Source organism: Dryobates pubescens, chromosome 29 (assembly GCF_014839835.1).
Source record: "Dryobates pubescens isolate bDryPub1 chromosome 29, bDryPub1.pri, whole genome shotgun sequence".
Lineage (NCBI taxonomy): Eukaryota > Metazoa > Chordata > Aves > Piciformes > Picidae > Dryobates > Dryobates pubescens.
Genome location: NC_071640.1, coordinates 1,942,626 through 1,960,898, shown reverse-complemented (window position 1 = coordinate 1,960,898; position 18,273 = coordinate 1,942,626). Strand labels below are relative to the sequence as shown.

Here is an 18,273-nt window from a genome sequence, read left to right as displayed (position 1 = left end):
TGGTTCTGATGAGTTGGTTTTGCTGAGTTTGTTGTGAGGTGTCTGATACCTAATCCCAGTGTTACCTCGCCGTGTCTCATGCTGCGTTAAGCACAGCGAGATGCTGTTTGGAGGACCATATTGCATTGCAAGAAGGTTGGAGCTTAGAAGATGCCTCTTAAGGTTCAACTCTTGGCATGATTGCTTTTGGTGGATACAAGCTTCTGGGGTTTACTTCTGAAGTGAAGCAAACCTGAGTTTTTCTTTTTCATCAGACAGTCTTGCAAAGTCTGGCTCACTCTCTAGAAGGGTTTCAGGTTTTAACTTGAATTAGTTAAACCCATGCTGTGCTTTGCCAGGAGACTGGTTGGAGTTAATGGTTCATATCTTCATTTTGGGCTTTGCTGTGAGCTGCTGAGCAAGTGGTGTCTGCTCTCTCACAAGACTTCACACTTGCAGTGGGTACCTTTCATCTCTCAGACAAGTTGCTCCACATTTCAAATGTGAAAGCTCTTGAGTTCTCTGGAAGTGGTCTTCTTTTCTCCCATGTAATGAAAAAAGATTCCAACTGCTTTTTCCAGGTCATGTGGCAGAGATCTATCTTGTCCATCTCCATGCCAGTGTTTATGCTCTCTTCCATCGTCTCTATGGAATGTATCCTTGCAATTTTGTCTCCTTTCTGCGTTCCCACTACAGTATGAAGGAAAACTTGGAGACCTTTGAAGAGGTAGTCAAGGTAAAACACTGCTCCTCTCTCCCTTATCTGAGACAATGAATTCAGAGTAGTATAAAGGCAGGTATTTGCCAGTGGTTCAGCCTGGAGAAGAGAAGGCTCTGGGGTGACCTAATAGCAGCCTCCCCTTCTTTTGAAGGGGAACCTACAAGAAGGCTGCAGAGGGACTGTTCAGAGTCCTGCAGTGATAGGGTGAGGGGCAATGGTTTGAAATAAGAGAAGAGTTTTACATTGGATGTTAGGAACAAGTTCTGCAACGTGAGGGTGGTGGAACCCTGCAATAGGTTGCCCAGGGAGGAAGTTGAGGCCCCATCCCTGGAGATATTTAAGGTCAGGCTCCACAAGGCTCTGAGCAACCTGATCTAGTGGAGGATGTCCCTGCTGCCTGCAGGGGGCTGGGCAAGATAACCTTTAGAGGTCCCTTCCAACCCAAAGCATTCTATGATTTACCTGAGGGTTGCTCAGCAAAACAGAGCAAAAAGAGGCTGTTGGAGGACTGAAATGTGGGTTGGGAGCAAAATCATCTCCGGAAGCTGCGATGCTCTTTGTTAGCTTTATTTGTCAAACGTAACACTCTGGACTGCTGGGATCTCTGGGTTGCTCCCCAGCTCTGTGCAGCTCAGTGCAATCAGAAGATGCTGTAGCAGTAACACCCCACAACTTCTTGCTCTTGTTCACCCAGCCAATGATGGAACATGTGCGAATTCATCCAGAGTTAGTGACTGGATCTAAGGACCACGAACTGGACCCACGAAGGTATGTAGAAACAGAAAGAGAGAGAAATGATCACTGCCATGAATGAGCAGTTTCTAGCTGAGTTACTTCAGCAGAACCTTTTCTGTCAGCAACAGCTGGGGTGCCAGTGGTGTTGTGCCACTCGTATTCATGGTAAACACTTAGACTTCCTTCATCCAAGCCGGATGAACAAACTGCAGCTGTTGTGAAAGGCCTTTAACGACGTTTGGGTTCTAAACTAATTTTGTGCCTGGGACAGAATCTGTCTTCTGCCTACCAGTTGGTCTTAATTTTCTGTCTTAACTATCAAACATCCTCATAATGCTCTAAAAGAGTTTGCTTATAATGACTAAAGAGAAACTCCCACCGAGCTGCTTCATTGGCTTAAGGTTTGGGTCTGTTCTTCTTACCGTATTTCTTTTGTTTGTTTGTTGAAGTATTTGGTGGGATTTAAGTGTTTAAAATGGCTTCAGTGTGTCTTGTTTTGGTACCTAGATATTGGTTGAGTTAACAGATCAATTCTTTTAACAGGTATGTCTTAACATTATCAGCTGTTATTAGTTTTCTTTAGAAATAGGCTCATTTGCCTGCAGCAGCACCACTTGCTGCTTTTCTCTTGTCTCCACAGGCCCAGCCACTGAAGAGGAGAAATTGACTCTTGTTGCTGCACAGTAGTGCTCTTGCCCTGCTTTTCAGAGCCACTAGGAAAACACTGCTAAATGGGAACCTATTGAATATCACAATGCTCAATTTTGCAGGCTTCTCCCAGTCAGGGGGGAGGGTGGCACCATTCAGGAGTTACAGTTGGCACAAAACTACCAGCTGAAGCCTTCTGATTTGGTATCTTGCACATAATACCTTGCATTGAAAAGCAACTCAGCCTTTGGTAGGCAGCCTTCTGTGCTTTCTCTTCTTTGCAGTGAACTTCCACCCCCTGAAGTATTGGGCAGATCTAATGTGGCTGCTTAATTTAGAGAGGAAAAGTTTTGGGAATGAAGGAGCCTAGTGATAATAAAAAACATTCCTGAAGGCTGGGAGGAAAAAAAAAACACCACAGACTTGAAACTGGCATTGCAGATGGTGATTGCTTAAGTAACCTAAGATTCCCTCACTGCTGGCATGTCTAAATTTTGACTACCAACATCTGAGTCTAGTTGAGCTGATTTCTACAGCTGCTGAAGCTCAGGATCAACCAAGTCTTCGTGTGCTGTTCCTCCTTTCCAGAGTGCTCCATGGCAGACCTTTATGGATCTCTGTGTCAAAGCTGTTTGTCTCCTCTTTGAGACCCCCCTCTCACAAGTCATCTGGTTGCCATTTCTGTCGGGTGCCTTGTTCCAGTCCTGGCTGGGAGCATGCAAAGCTGTCTGGAACAACTGAGCCATCCTACAAGCCAATTCCTCATATCTCCAGGAACCCTTGTTTGTAGCAATAATTGACTAACTTACTCTTTTGGATCCAAAAACTGTCTGCAGGTGGAAAAGACTAGAAACTCATGATGTTGTGATAGAATGTGCCAAAATCTCCTTGGACCCTGCAGAAGCCTCCTATGAAGATGGTTATTACTCTGTGTCTCGGAAACTCTGCACAAGCTTAAAACATCATCAAACTGACTCCAGTGCCAGCTATTACATTGACACACAGAGCAGCTATGGTAAGAGCATAGATTCATTCTGTGGATCCAGGAATCTGTGAATCTCATTCTATGAATCTGTGAATCTTTGCTGTGAGGGTGGTGAGACACTGGAACGGGTTGCCCAGAGGAGCTGTGGATGCCTCATCCATGGGAGTGTTTAAGACCAGGCTGGATGAGGCTTTGAGCAACCTGATGTAGTGGGAGGTGTCCCTGCCCATGACAGTGGGGTTGGAACTAGATCTTTAAGGTCCCTTCCAGCTCAGTCCATCAATGATCTGCTTGCTGGCTACTGAATACCCAATTCCTGGAGGAAAAATGGCCCTAGAGCAAAAAGACAACTGATCTATCCCACTTAAAAGTTCAGTTCTTAGGCACTAGGAAAGAAACCATCATTTAATACATACATAAATAGACAGATAGGTGCTGTGGTTGTGCAGGCATGGAGCTGGAGTTGTTCAGCCTAGAGAAGATTCCAGGGGGACCTTAGGGCTGCCTTCCAATACCTGAAGGGATCCTACAGGAAGGCTGCGGAGGGACTTTCCTGAGAGTGTCTGGAGACAGGACAAGAGGGAATGGTTTGAAGCTGAGGCAGAGCAGGGTTAGACTGGAGCTTAGGAAAAAGTTCTTCAGTATGAGGGTGGTGAGACTCTGGAACAGGCTGCCCAGGGAGGTTGTGGCTGCCTCCCCCCTGGGGATGTTCAAGGCCCTTCTGGGTGAGGCCTTGATCAGCTGAGTCTACTTGGGAGGTGTCCCTGCCCATGGTGGGGAGATTGGAGTAGATGATCTCTGAGGTCTCTCCCAACCTAAGCCTTCTAGGAATTACCTTTCCACTCTCTCTTCCTCTCCTGCCCCAAAACTGAGTCAGCCAAAAGAAATGAGAGCTGTAGTGTGTTAGATACTCAGTAGATGCTTTCTTGGGCTGGAAGCAAAGCCTTTGACTTTCTAGCTACCAGTGTGTACGTTGAACAGGTTGATTTGAAGTGTTTTGGTTAAAGGTTTTTAAATCCTGGATTTGTCTTTCATGAGCTGGGTACCTCTCAATGTGTTTTAACTTCTTTGACTTCCAGGAACTTCTACCCCGTACTCCACTCCTCGGCTAACACTATCACAAATGCCAGGGCAGCTACCTCAGATTCTGAGCCCACAGTCCATGCGGCTATCAACTGAGCCACAGCAGGTAAAGCAGGACAGAAAGCACAGCATCCCTCCAATGCTCTCCACTTGGTTGCCCATCACAGCCATAAAAATTCCTGTTTCTGAGGAGCACTCTGAGTTCCCCAGAACTTGCTGTGCATTTCATCTCCATCTGATTTCCGGGGTCAGACCCTGCACGCAGGTGTTTCACGTGTTCCTGTTTTGTTTGTTGTGTGTTGCTTTCCCACAGGTTACCATCTGGAGTCCTTCTGCAGTTTGTGGTATGACCACTCCACCAACCTCCCCTGGAATTGCCCCATCAGATTCATCCCAGTCTGCATCACAACCTTACAGCAAAGCTTTTGGCACATCTGGTACGTGTTGAGTTTTGGAATTAGGCCTTCAGGATTGGTTAGAGTGGAAACTCTGTCTGGAAACTCTGCTGTTGGCTCCCCAAATGGGAATGTCACAAGATGCCATTGGATAGGCTGAAGTCATTGCTTCTGTGATCTGAGTACCTGGGTGTCTAGAGCAGGGCTACTGCAAACACTGAGATAGGAAATAAGTTACGAGGAATTCAGTGCCAAGGTCTGAAGCAAGGCTCTTGGACACTGTGCATTTTAGCCTCCTACAGAGTTGAGAGAGGTTTAGGCAGTAAATGGTTGAGGCAGTGTATAAATATACAGTTCTTTACATACAATATTCAGCTGAAAGGAGGCAGCAGGAGCTTGCTGAGAAAGTTTTTCTCCTCTTCAGCAGGGGGCAAAGGAACACCCTTGGGAACGCCAGCCACGTCTCCTCCTCCACCCTGCACCTCCGATGACTTTGTGCATGTTTCACTCCCTTCAGCTGCTGCCACACCTCCTAGAAAGGTATCACAGAATTTTTCTGCCAGACCAATCTGATTGGTTTTCATTGACTTGCTGTGACCAAAACTGTGAGGAAAACTCAGAGTAATTGGTTGCCTTTAATTGCAAACCCCCATTTTGTTCTGAGCTTAGACAGCTCTTGCCACTTCCAGTTAACACTGCTTTGCTATTGAAGCCACCTCTTTGAGGGAATTTCCTTTCTGTCAGACTGTCCCAAGAGGATTGTTTCCAACAGGTGCCTGATAGGAAGAATCTATTTTAGTTTTGTTGTTTGTTGCTGGTTTTTTTTCAGGAGGACAAACCAGATCCTGGGAGGCCTTTACTGTACCGACAGCAAAATGTCATAAACAGCGATAAATCATTGGGTAAACTCCTCTTTTCCTCTCCCTCTCCAAGAACCTCTTGCAAATAAATCCTGTGTTTATTGACACATGTTCCAATTGCCAAACCCTTTCCCACAGGTTTTTCTCTTTCTTGCTTCCTTGTTTTATTCCTTCCCCCACCCCCAAGTTTTGTAGTTGCAGGGCCCTGCCCTCACCTGTGATTCAACTGAAAAATCCTCTTGTGATGGTTGTATTTCACTTTCACTCTTGACCTTCAGGAAGGTCAAGACTTAAAATTCCCACCCCTGGAGGTGTTCAAAAAAAGATGGGATGTGGCACTTGAAGCCATGGTGTAGTTGTTGTGAGGTGTTAGGTGCTAGGTTGGACTTGATGATCTCTGAGGTCTTTTCCAACCTGGTTGATTCTATGACAGGGCTTGCAGGGCTTTTATTTTTTTAACTGGCTCTCATGCATTCATAGATTCATAGAATGGGTTGGGTTGGAAGGCACCTTACAGATCATCTAGTTCAACTGCCCTGCTATAGGCAGGGACACCTTCCACTAGCCCAGGTTGCTCAAAGCCTCATCCAACCTGGCCTGGGACCAGGACTGACCAGTGACTGTTGTCTGAACTGGCTTCCACATGGAATGGAACAGCAGCCAGCTAGCTTCCTCCTTTGAGGGAACACCTGGAGGAGGAACAAACTTGTTCTGAGGCCCTTAGAGACTTCTGGTTTGAGCTGTGCTAAGGCTGGAGAAAACAGCACCTGCAGTACTAACTTGTCTTGCCTTTCCTTTTCAGATACACCTGGTAGTAAAAGTTCAGTCACCTTAAGTGATCTTCCAGAGTTTTTAGGTGGTTTGTCTTTTGAAGATAGTGCTGAAAAGGACAGAGAGGAAGGTAACTGCTGTCATTTCCTTTGCCTAAGGAATGTAAGGATGTTTGTGATGTCAGAATACAAGAGATGTAACTGCCCTCCCCTCCTCCTCAGATGCAATATCTAAAGAGATCTCCGAGATCACCACCGATGCTGAACACATGGTGCCTCGAGGAGGGTTTGACTCCCCGTTCTACCGCACAAATGAAAGTCTGTCAGGCTCTCAAAAGAAGACCCATTCAGTAGTCTCTGGTGTCCAGGGACACAGTCAGACCTCTGAGCCTTTAACATCTTCTCTGGACAAGCCTGGGCCTGAGAACGCGCGGGAGACACCCAAACAAACGTTTACCCCCATAGACAAACCCTGCGGAGGCTCTGCGGAGAGCCCTGCAGGGAGCAGGGAAGGAACCTCGGGGGAGACCAACATCCTCACTCCCAGCCCTTGCAAAGTACCAGCACAAAGGAGAGTGGTGGTTGGGAGTGGGCAGCCTCCCCTATACGAGCACCTTTTTGAGGTTGCATTACCAAAGACTGCCTACCTCTTTGTTGGCAAGAAGACTGAGGAGCTGCTAAAGAAAGCTAAGGGAGCCCAGGAGGATGATTGCATGTCCTCTACTTCTCCTGTGGAAGTACTGGACAGGCTGATACAGCAAGGAGCAGATGCACACACTAAGGAGCTGAACAAGTAGGTGACTGAAAGTCTTCCTTTACAAACTTTGTTGTTCCTCTTTTTGTGCTGGCTTTATTTTAAGAGCTGTGCCTGGCAAGCAGCCATGTCTGGAAGTCCAACCATATTCTGTGAAACGTTGCTGTTAACCCAGCTAGTGGCTCTGGCTGCAGAGGTTTCATCCATGTTTGAGATGAAAAAGGGGCTGTGAGTTTTGTACTCTTCCTGCTTTCACTGCCAGAGCTCAGGATGAGGGAGCAGGGCTGTTGGCTGTGCTGCAAGTGGGGGTTTGGTACCCTGCTAGTGAGATTGGTTTTATTTCCTTGGGTTTAAGTCCCACACTAGATACTCAACAGCAAATGTAGAGGACAAGGGGAGGTTGATTCTTTCTGAGATGCTTTAGCTAAGAACTGAAGAACCAGACTTAAGGTTTAGGTCTCTCTGCTCTATTCTCTTTTCATCTTACTACCTTGTATTCCACTCTGTCCTTATGTTGTTTTTCTTATGCCTGAGAGAATTTTTCTCCAAATTTGAAGGACTGATGCCCTCCACCCCCTGCCCTTGCAGCCTGCTGCTTGCACAGTTCCTCCTTGCTCTTTTCATGCTGCCTGACTGTACTTTTAAGAGGCTGTAAGCTCTTGAGGTGGGCATTCCAGTTGAAAGTGACTTGCAGAGTGTTTGTGTAGTTAAACTTCCTGGTTAATGCTGTGTTGTCATTTTTCAGATTGTCTCTGCCAAGCAAATCTGCTGACTGGACTCACTTTGGAGGTGAGGAAGTTTCTCCTCTGCTTTAGAAATCTGTTCCTCTATTATTAGACCTGCTTAAACAACAACCTGCACACTCTGTTTTAACTAATGCTGCAGAAAAAGGCTGCCCTCCATTAAGCTGTGGTTTACCTGCTTAGCAGATAGACCTCTGTGTCCCAGTGAGAGGAGCTGCTTTTCTTCCCTTTGAAAAGTGGAAGCTGCCTTCCCTGCACTTCCAGATGTTTCTGCTTTTGATCCTTTTAGCTCTGCTAGACTTCAGAGTGATGCTGATCTAACAGAGCCACCTTTTTAATACTATTTAAGTCTAAACCTAAAGATTTATTTTTTTCTTGCTGTAATTTTTTTTAAGTTCTCTGATTTCAGAGAACTCTGATTTCAAACAGCTCTGGCCTGGATCAACAGTAGTGTGGCCAGCAGGAGCAGGGCAGCAATCATGCCCCTGTACCGGGCACTGGTGAGGCCACACCTAAAATAGTGGGTTCAGTTTTGGGCCCTTCACTCCAAGAAGGACATTGAGGGGCTGGGGTGGGTCCAGAGAAGGACAATAAAGCTGGAGAAGAGGGCTGGTGAGGAGCAGCTGAGGGAAGTGGAGACTGAGGGGAGACCTCATTGTTCTCTGCAACTCCCTGAAAGGAGGTTGGAGTGCGGCTGGGGCTTGGTCTCTTGTGCCTAGTATCAGGTGATGGAATGAGAGGGAATGGCCTGAAACTGTGCCAGGGGAGGGTTAGTTTGAAGATTAGGACAAATTTCTTTGCTGCAGGAGAGGCCAGGGGTTGGAACAGGCTGCCCAGGGAGGTGGTGGAGTCATGTCCAGTGGACATGGCACTTTAAGACATGGTTTAATGGCCATGGTGGTGTTGGGTTCATGATCTTGAAGGCCTCGTCCAACCCAAGCTCTTCTGTGACTCTGTGATCCGCTTACTGAATAATACTCCCCTAAGGTGGAAGAGGGGACAGCACAAATTCAGTAACCTCTTGTGTCCCCCCAACTGCACTGCAGGTTCTCCCCCTTCAGATGAGATCCACACCCTGCGTAACCAGCTGCTGCTGCTGCACAACCAGTTGCTGTACGAGCGCTTCAAGAGGCAGCAGCACGCCCTGCGCAACCGCCGCCTCCTGCGCAAGGTCATCAAAGCCACAGCCCTGGAGGAGCACAACGCTGCCATGGTGAGCAGGCCTGCAGCCCTAGCAGGGCTTGAAACCTGCTGCTGGAACAAGCAGTAATTGCTGTGGCCAGTATCTTTCAGGGTGACTCAAGTGCAAAAGAAGCCTCCTTTCTCGCTTCAAAATAACGTTGGTGTTTGTGGAGTGAGTTGTGGATGAGTTGCCTCATCCAAGGTAGTTTGTGGTTTGTGGAATCACAGAGTGGACACAGATAGGAGAAGGGGCAATAGGTGCAAGCTGGAGCAGGGGAGGTTCCATGGGGGAGCATAAGGACAAGCTTTTTCCCTGTGAGGGTGCTGGTACAGCCTGCCCAGAGAGGTTGTGGAGTCTCCTTCTCTGGAGACATTCAAAACCCACCTGGATGCGTTCCTGTGTGACCTGCCCTGGGTGAGCCTCGTCTGGCAGGGGGGTTGGACTCAATCTTTCGAGGTCTTTTCCAACCCCTAACATTCTGTGATTCATTCATGAAGCTCAAGTCCCAGTCAAAAGTGTGAGGGGCAGCAGAAGAATCTGCTGTTGCTCATTGTGCCTTTGGATGTGACTTTGAGCATTCAGCCTGTCCACTCTGTCACTGTTCAGTCTTTTTCAGCCAAAAAAAAAGCCCAACTCCACCCCCCAAAGCCTTAAGAACATGGAATGTTCTATCTATGGAGAAGTGTTACTGCTGCTTGCTATTGATTGATAGCTTCACTTAGCTAGAGACTTAGGCCAGATGTTCTACCTGCTCAAGCAGCTGTCTTGTCTGATGCTTTGTCTGGGGCTTTTAACAGAAAGATCAGCTAAAACTACAGGAGAAAGAAATCCAGGCCTTGAAACTGAGTTTGCAGAAGGAACAGGCAAGGTACCACCAGTTTCAGGAGGAACATGAAAATATAGTGGCTCAGCTTCACAGCCAGATCAGACAGCTGCAGCACGACCGGGAGGAATTCTACAACCAGAGCCAGGAATTGCAGGTATGAAGCACAGCACTGAAGAAAGTTGTGTTATCTGCTTACTGGGTTTAAAAATAACCTCCCCTAACAACATGGCATCAAATACCTGAGAGAAAGTTAACATATCTCTGCTGGAGGGATCGTCCCAGTTGGGAACAATACACTGGGTAAGTAGAAATGCCCAACTGAGTCTCCTCCTGCAGTTCTGTTTTGTCCTGTCTTCAGGGTGGGAACAGGCAAATGCAGTTTCCTAGCTAGTTTGAGGGCTTTCACAAGTGCTCAGTCTGATTTCATGGACAGTGCTGGAGGTAACAGCTCTCCAGCCACATGCCATTGCTGGTCCTTATTAAGGCTTCAGAACCCTGAGTGAGGTTTTTTTCCCTTCACTTGAACAGACCAAGCTGGAAGACTGCAGGAATATGATTGCAGATCTGAGGTTAGAATTAAAGAAGGCTAACAACAAGGTGTGCCACACTGAGCTGCTTCTTAGCCAAGTGTCTCAAAAGGTAAGAAAAGTTTGCTCCCAGAGTCCCTTTTTTTTTTTTGTGCCTTTCTGCTTATTTCTTCCTGATTTTTTTTTTTTTAATCAGATGCTTTGTTTTTCTTGTTCTGAGAGAAGCCTGTGTTCACTTGCATGGAATCTGACATGATTCATGCAAAAACACCACAGAGAAAGGGATTTTGATTAAAGACACTTTAAACTCCCCTCTCAGCCTCCTGGAACTTCTCATTTGGGCTGCTTTTTCCATAGCAGGAATTTGCAGGTTGAGCGAGATGAACTTGTATCAAAGCTTTTCTAAATCTTAGCATTTTGGAGCTCTTCTTTGTGTGTTCAGAAATGGAATGGCCTTCAGGTGTTAAGTGGAAGCATGGTCCTGTGAAGGGAAGCTATGCCCCTGTGGTGAAGTTCTGGCTGGGCTGTCACTAGCCTTATGCAAACTGAGGAATTTAACACTTCTTGCCTCTGATGCATTGAATTCTTCTCTTTGTCTCCTTTCCTTCTACCCTGTAAACACAGTGCCTGTCAGCTGTGACTCTCCTGCTCAACATTCCAGTGTTTGATTCTGTTCAATTACTCTTTAAAGCTTTCCAACAGTGAATCGGTGCAACAGCAGATGGAGTTCTTGAACAGGCAGCTTCTGGTTCTTGGGGAGGTCAATGAGTTGTACCTGGAGCAGCTGCAGCACAAGCACACAGACACTACAAAGGTAGGGGTGCAGAGACAGCCTTTGGGGGAAGGCATTGGTTGAAAGGCATCATCAAGCTGTTCCCAGCCTTGTGTTCAGGATGAGGGAAGTGCTGTGGAACTGAACAGATACTGAAGCTGAAGAGAAACTGAACAGTTGGGCTTCAAACTGATTTTTCAGGGCTTGGATTTCATCTTTAATCTGGTGTTATGTTTTTATGCTCAGTGTGTGTCATTAGGGAATCTCTTTGGTGCCTCATGCTGGAGAGCTCAGAAGGGGATGTTAGGGAACACTTTAAGTCAGGTTTTAGCTGCTTGATGTTAATTATTAATCACTTTTTCTTGTCAAAGGCCAAGACTACTGTGCTCTTGATGTCACTGACAGCAGGCTGTTGCTGGTCAAGTAACATTGGGCTCTTAGATTTATGACAAACCCAAACCTAGGGAAGTAGTGTTGGGAAGTAGAGCAGCAGAAAGATCTCAACCAGGGTTTTGCAGGGTTTGGCGAGGTGCTGTTTCCAAACAAGCAGTCTGCCTCTTCTCAGTCATTTTTCTGTGAAGGGTTAGCATTTACTTTCACTGAAAACTTCTGTGCTTCATATGGTTTTGCTTCCTGACTTCAAAGAAAGCTTTTTTTAATTAGAAGCAAGTAAATGACACAACAATGGAACTGTTTCTGCGTGAGAAAGGGTAATTAAAGAAGGTGAATAATAAGCCTAAAAAAAGCCTTTTACTGGTATTTAATGAAGGTCATGTTGCAAAAATGGTTTTGAAATGGGACTTTGTCTGTTCTGATCTGGTGCACAACTGCCAAGTTCTCTTTGCTGAAAAGAGCTTTTCCTGAGGAACATCAATGTGCTAATAAATTCCAGCGATGCAGAGTTGTTTTCACAGTAACTTAATAGCAGAGTATCCAGTTTTCTATATCTGTTTTTAGAAATGCTTCTTTTATTCCATCTCCCTTAAAAATGGCACCTATTTATAGCCTCCAAAACGTGGCTCAGTGTTCATCAGTGATCACTTTGTGTTCTTGCCTTCGAGGAGGTTGAAATGCTGCACGCTGCGTTTCGGAAGGAGCTGGAGAAGGCGAAGCTGTGCGTCCAGCAGCAAAGCCAAAGGCTTGATGCCTCCCAGAAACGGATAGCTGAACTGGAATCTCAGCTTGCTAAGAAGGACCACCTCTTCCTGGAGCAAAAGAAGTACCTGGAAGATGTCAAAATCCAAGCAAGGTAGAGGTTCCCTGTGGTAAATCGTAGCTGCGCTCCGTTGGAGCGTTAGGTGATGGTGGCACTCGGTCTTAAAGATCTTCATAGATTCATAGAATGGGTTGAGTTGGGAGGGACCTTAAAGATCATCTAGTTCCAACCTTCTTCCCACTAGACCAGGTTGAGTAGGGCCTCATCCAACCTGGCCTTGAACACTTCCAAGGAGGGGGCATCCACAACCTCCCTGGGCAACCTGTTCCAGTGTCTCGCCACTCTCACCGTTGGGTATTTCTTCCTAATCTCCAGTCCAAATCTGGCCTCCTCAAGCTTCAATCCATTCCCTCTCATCCTATCACTACAAGCCCTTGTAAAAAGTCCCTTCTTGGCTTTGTTGTAGGACCCCTTCAGGTACTGGAACCTTTGAACCAAAATATTGTTATGATCATAGAATCAATAAGGTTGGAAAAGACCTCAGAGATGATCGAGTCCAACCTGTCACCCAAGACCTCATGACTACTAGACCATGGCACCAAGTGCCACATCCAATCCCCTCTTGAGCACCTCCAGGGACGGTGACTCCACCACCTCCCTGGGCAGCCCATTCTAATGCTTAACAACTCTCTCTGTGCAGAACTTTCTCCTCACCTCGAGTCTAAACTTCCCCTGGTGCAGCTTGTTCTGGTGCTGGTTGCCTGGGAGAAGAGACCAACATAGTTGAAGCAGATTCTGGAGACACTGAGCCTGATAGATTTTGGGTTCTCTTTCTTTTCAGAGGTCAGCTGCAAGCAGTGGAAAGTAGGTACAAGGCACAGAAAAGAATCACACAGGCATTTGAGCTGGAGATCTTGGATCTGTTTGGCCGGCTGGAGAAGAGCAGCCTGCTGAAAAAACTTGAAGATGATAAAACAGAAGCAGCTGAAGCAGCAGAAGAAAGGTAAAGTATGGTGATGTAAAACATGCTGGACTCATGACCAGCTCCTTGGAAGCTGATATCCTTATGGAGTTCCTGGCACTTGAATGCATCATCTCAAAGTATTTCTGTTCCTCCCCTTTTAACAGACTGAATCTGTGTCAGGTCACAGAGTCACTGACAAAACTGGAGGTGCTTGGGAGGTACTTTCCAGGTAGCTGAACCATTACTCAAAAGCTGAGGGAAAGCTCTGGTTGGGCTGACAGCTTGCTCTCTGTAATCATGAGATGGTCAGGCTGTTGTTGTTTCACCTGAGGTGCCTAGAGTGCTGTACTTCTCCTCAGACCTCTTGGGTGTTTTTCTGCACCACATCTTGCCACAGCACCAGGATAATTTCTTAAACTGCCACCAGACTTGTGGTGGTGATGTGTGCTTGAGTTAGGTTAAAGATAGATCTCTAGGCCAAGGAAGACCTTTACCTTAGGGGATCAGGATCCAGGCCCATTCTGCTCTGAGATTATTGTCAGTCTGGGATTCGAAAGGTTGGATGTTGCAAAGTTGAGTGTGTGGCTGTTTCCTGCTTACCTTCTTGTCACTTCTGCTTTGCTACAAAACTGAAAGGAAAACTCTTTGAAGCAGGCCAGGCATGCAGCAGCAGCAATGGGAAGTGCTCGAAGCAGCCTTGCCTTCCCCAGCCATTCCCCTTCCACTGGAGCCAGCTGCTGCCATTGCCCTGACGCTGTGTCCTCTCTCTTCCCAAAACAGGCTGGATTGTGGTAATGAAGATACTGTGGTGGGATACAGTGAAGAAACAATTGGTAGAAATGGTGAGACCAAACCTGCCAGCACTCGAGGCAGTAGTAGCAGTAAGGGTGGCAGCAGCAGTGAGCTCTCCACCCCAGAAAAGCCCCAGAACCAGAGGTTCAGCAGTCGCTGGGAGACGTCCGTCTTGCTGGAGCCCTCAACTACTGTCCCACTGACTGTAGGTTCACTCCCCAGCTCCAAGAGCTTCCTTGGAATGAAGGCACGAGAATTATTTCGCAACAAGAGTGAGAGCCAGTGCGATGAGGAGGGTGTAACCATCAACAGGCTTTCTGATGCCCTAAAGACTGAACTCTGTAAAGATCCCAGCATGGAGACGAAGGCCCTTCCGAGCCCAGATAACCTTAGCCTCTCGCCTAAGATCCAGGAAAGCAGTGTTGGACAGCTTCATATCATGGACTACAATGAAACTCATCATGACCACAGTTAAAAAGGAAGATAGTCAATCAGTGTTATTTTCATATTCTTGGCATAGAACAGGAGGTGTGAATGCAAGTTTAACTACAAGCTTTTCTGTTTCTTTGGTCTGAGCAGCTGGCTCATGCAGCGGAGTAGGATCGGTGTCCAGAAGGCTACTGAACGAATGCAAAGTGGCTTTTGGGGTCTGGAATTGAAATGCCCAGCCTAACTTTTGCTTCTTTCTCCCAGTCAGTCCTTAGCAGCGTGTACTAATTTGAAGGAACAGCTGTTAGCATTTGCAAGTATTTCTTTATTCCTCCCCTTTCTCCCTTGTCCCCACTTGAGTGGCTGCGTTTATGAACTTGAGTGCAATATGAGGCCAAATTAACATTTGTGAGTCTACTTTGAATGCTTTGTTATCTCCTTGCAAGCTTCCAATTTAGAGCAGTGAATTGTGCTGCCTGTCTGGGTGACCTTGGGTGCTTTCATCCTGGGAAGAAGCGGCGCTAGGATTTCTGGTGCGTTCACCTAAAGGTCTCTGTTTTCGCCTGTCCCACGCCCCTCAGAGCCCACTCTTCGTTAAGTTGGACTCTGAACACCTAAATGTTGAAAGAACAGTGTACCTCTGCAGAATTAGCTCTTCCTCACCCTGTTTCATGAGCATTGTTTATATTGTCCTTAACATTTCCGGGGAAGTTCCGTTTGAACAGACAGTAAGGAACTGGAGCTTGTAATGCAGAAGAGACCACAGGTGCTGAAGACTTGTTAGAACACTACTGGCTTCTGATGGTGTCTGCCTGCCAAACTGGTACTGACCTCAGACTGCCTCATATGGGGGAGCAATTGGGGTGGGAGAAGAGAGGGAAGAGGAAGCTTTACTGGAGTAGGGAGAGTGTGCAGAGCCTTTGTGTAGAGTTGCAGGCTTAGGAAGCTTTGCAGAGGAGCATTTGCTTTTTCTCATCAGGGAGATACCTGTGCTGCCTGACCCTCCCTCATAGTCCTGGTCTTTGTTTCCTGCTCTGAGCAAGAACCCACTGCATTCTGAGTCCAAGAAATTGGCTTCATTCTTTCTGGGGGTAAGTTTTCAGGCTTGACTTACAGGATCTGGTTTCCTTTGAGTGCTGTTCTGCTCAGACTGCAGCACGGTTTTCAGCTCACCACTGTTGATTTGGCTTGAAGTATCTCCCCTTTGGCCCTCATCCTGCTTCCTCAGAAGACAAGGCTGAGGAGCAACCCTGCTCCAACTCTGAACTCTGTCCTGAAGCCTTTCTGTGTTAATCATGTTTCAAGTCAAGGATGAGCCTTCTGTCAAAGGAGGACTGTGGGCTCAGGGCTTGTCAGTGGTCAGACTCCATCCCCTCTGTGAGAGAAGAGGGCCTGCTGCTGGGCAGGCACTGAGCTTGTTCTAGGTGTTGGATGTGGCTGGGGCTGGGGTGCTCAGGTGGATCAGGCTTCACAGTCCCCTGCACCACACGTGGCCTCTCCTAAACATGCAGTGGGTGGCAGCTGCTGTGGAAGAACTGTCTCCCATATAAATCAAGTCCAAGTACACTTGTAGTTCAGATCCCTTCTTAACCTGACCCAGGAGCAGGACTCTGTCAGAGCAGCTGGCAGCCTGCTAACGCGTGCCTGACGGTACCTGTCCTCTCCTTTCCACCCCTTCCAAGGGTCTCAATACATTTCTGCCTCTCAGAATTCTCCTCAGTGTCCTTTTGGTTGGTCAGTTCCTAACTCTGGAAGTAAAGGTGAACTTCAGTGGTTTTGTCAAAGCTTGAATCTGCATGGCATAGAAAATAGCAAGTTGGTTGTAAGTGACAGGCTGGTTTTGTCGACATGTCTCTAGGCTTTCTAAGACTTAGCAGTAGCAAACGTGGTAGAGAGTATGTTTTGGTGAGATTTGGAGGTCTCCTGCCCCTTGGCCCCCACCACCAGCTCCCAGCCCCAGGAGTTGAACAGTTTGCACATTGCCCTCGAAGGGTTGGCTCAGCCCTCGGTTGGGCTGGAGGAGCTCCTTCACCTATCATCCTTCAGCTTTGTGAGTTGGTAACTGAGGAGAGGGGGATTCCTTGTCAGCAGTTCCTTGGTGGCTACCACAAAGCTTGATGATGAAGTGACTTTTGGGGTGGGCTTTTGGTTGCTTGGTTGGTTTGTTTTTTGTTTTTCCTTCTTTTAAAAAAGGATTTTAGCACCAGGATAGTAGCAGAAACCACTTTAGGTTTGGTTATGGACCACAAAGATTATAGAGGAACAAATTTTTGCAACTCTCTTTTTGGTTCTTTTTTTTTTTTTAATTTATTTTTTCCTTTTCTTTTTTTAATATTCTTTTTATGTTTTTCTTTCATTTTTTTCTCTTTTCTTTTCCTTTCCTTTTTTTTTCTCTTTTCTTTTCCTTTCCTTTTTTTTCCTTTCTTTTCCTTTCTTTTTTCCCCCTCTCTTTTCTTTTCCTTTTTCCCCTCTTTTCTTTTCCTTTTTTCCCCTCTCTTTTCTTTTCCTTTCTTTTTTTCCCTCTCTTTTCTTTTCCTTTCTTTTTTCCCTCTCTTTTTTTTCCCTTTCTTTTTTTCCCCTCTCTTTTCTTTTCCTTTCTTTTTTCCCCCCTCTTTTCCATTCTTTTTTCCCCCCCTCTTTTCTTTTCCTTTCTTTTTTTCCCCTCTCTTTTCTTTTCCTTTCTTTTTTTCCCCCCTCTCTTTTCTTTTCCTTTCCTTTTTTTTCCCCCCTCTCTTTTCTTTTCCTTTCTTTTTCCCCCCCCTTTTCTTTTCCTTTCTTTTTTTCCCCCTCTCTTTTCCTTTCTTTTTTTCCCCCTCTCTTTTCCTTTCTTTTTTTCCCCCTCTCTTTTCCTTTCTTTTTTTCCCCCTCTCTTTTCCTTTCTTTTTTTCCCCTCTCTTTTCCTTTCTTTTTTTCCCCCTCTCTTTTCCTTTCTTTTTTTCCCCCTCTCTTTTCCTTTCTTTTTTTCCCCCTCTCTTTTCCTTTCTTTTTTTCCCCCTCTCTTTTCCTTTCTTTTTTTCCCCCTCTCTTTTCCTTTCTTTTTTTCCCCCTCTCTTTTCCTTTCTTTTTTTCCCCCTCTCTTTTCCTTTCTTTTTTTCCCCCTCTCTTTTCTTTTCCTTTCCTTTTTTTTTTTGCTCTTTTCCAAGTCTAAAAAAACCAAGGATCTGCTGTCTGTAGTTAACTTGCAGTTTGTCTGAGAGGTCCCATCAGTGACATGGAAACAGATTTCATTTCTTTGGCTATTTTTCTCTCTCTCTTTCTTTTTTTAAACAAGCAAAAACCCAACTGACTGCTTTTCAGTTCAATCTCAAATTGCTGTCCTTGTCAAGTTTAACTTGTTCCCTGCCTTGCTCTTCCTAAGCATGTTTCAAACAATCCACATTCAGATGCCACAGACGTGAACTCTCGAGGAAATGGTACAATCGTAAGCTAAAGAGAACCTTGAAACCAAAAGGAAGTTGTTTTGGTTTGGTTTTGTTTTGGGGGTGTTTTGTTTTTTGTTTTGTTTGGGGTTGGTTTGTTTTGGGGTTTTGTTTTGGTTTTTTTTTGCTGTCCTTATTAGAATGTTCTAAAATGTCAAAGGCAGTTGCTTGTGTTTAACTGTGAACAAATAAAATGTATTGTTTTGCACTACTCTTGTCTTGAGTTCCTTGTGAGCTGGCCGGCTCTGGGAGCCGAGCTGTGCTGACAGGAGGTGACACAGGAAGGAGGTCACAGGATCACAGAACTAGCCAGGCTGGGAAAGACCTCAGAGATCAGCGAGTCCAACCTGTTCAGCATCAAAGCACCTTCTGAGATGTGAGTCTCCTCACCGCTGGCCCTGGTGCTTCTCAACCACGGCCACTAGAGGCCCCACGAAGCTCACTGCATCCCTCCACAGCAGCTTCAAGGACACTTTGGGGATGCCGAGTTCCCACTCTCCCTCGAATCAGCCTCTCTCATTCTCTTAAGAGC

General features: G+C 46.3%; 1 protein-coding gene across 3 annotated transcripts in view; it reads left to right on the top strand.

Moving 5' to 3' along the window:
• Window positions 1–16,596, top strand: part of TSC1 (TSC complex subunit 1) — a 31,868-nt gene extending 15,272 nt beyond the window's left edge. Inside the window, exons 7-23 of one of the 3 annotated variants that reach the window (XM_054174299.1) lie at window positions 561–715; window positions 1,395–1,468; window positions 2,920–3,098; window positions 4,148–4,257; window positions 4,465–4,588; window positions 4,974–5,086; window positions 5,376–5,448; window positions 6,209–6,307; window positions 6,399–6,969; window positions 7,676–7,719; window positions 8,720–8,886; window positions 9,654–9,836; window positions 10,211–10,321; window positions 10,901–11,023; window positions 12,043–12,230; window positions 12,979–13,140; window positions 13,882–16,596. In XM_054174299.1, coding sequence (XP_054030274.1) covers window positions 561–715; window positions 1,395–1,468; window positions 2,920–3,098; window positions 4,148–4,257; window positions 4,465–4,588; window positions 4,974–5,086; window positions 5,376–5,448; window positions 6,209–6,307; window positions 6,399–6,969; window positions 7,676–7,719; window positions 8,720–8,886; window positions 9,654–9,836; window positions 10,211–10,321; window positions 10,901–11,023; window positions 12,043–12,230; window positions 12,979–13,140; window positions 13,882–14,368 — 2,963 coding nt within the window. In that variant the 3' untranslated portion in view covers window positions 14,369–16,596. Of the gene's footprint in view, window positions 1–560; window positions 716–1,394; window positions 1,469–2,919; window positions 3,099–4,147; window positions 4,258–4,464; window positions 4,589–4,970; window positions 5,087–5,375; window positions 5,449–6,208; window positions 6,308–6,398; window positions 6,970–7,675; window positions 7,720–8,719; window positions 8,887–9,653; window positions 9,837–10,210; window positions 10,322–10,900; window positions 11,024–12,042; window positions 12,231–12,978; window positions 13,141–13,881 lie in introns of all 3 variants that reach the window. The other 2 variants (XM_054174300.1, XM_054174298.1) reach the window with 2 other exon arrangements.
• Window positions 16,597–18,273: the final 1,677 nt, after the last annotated feature.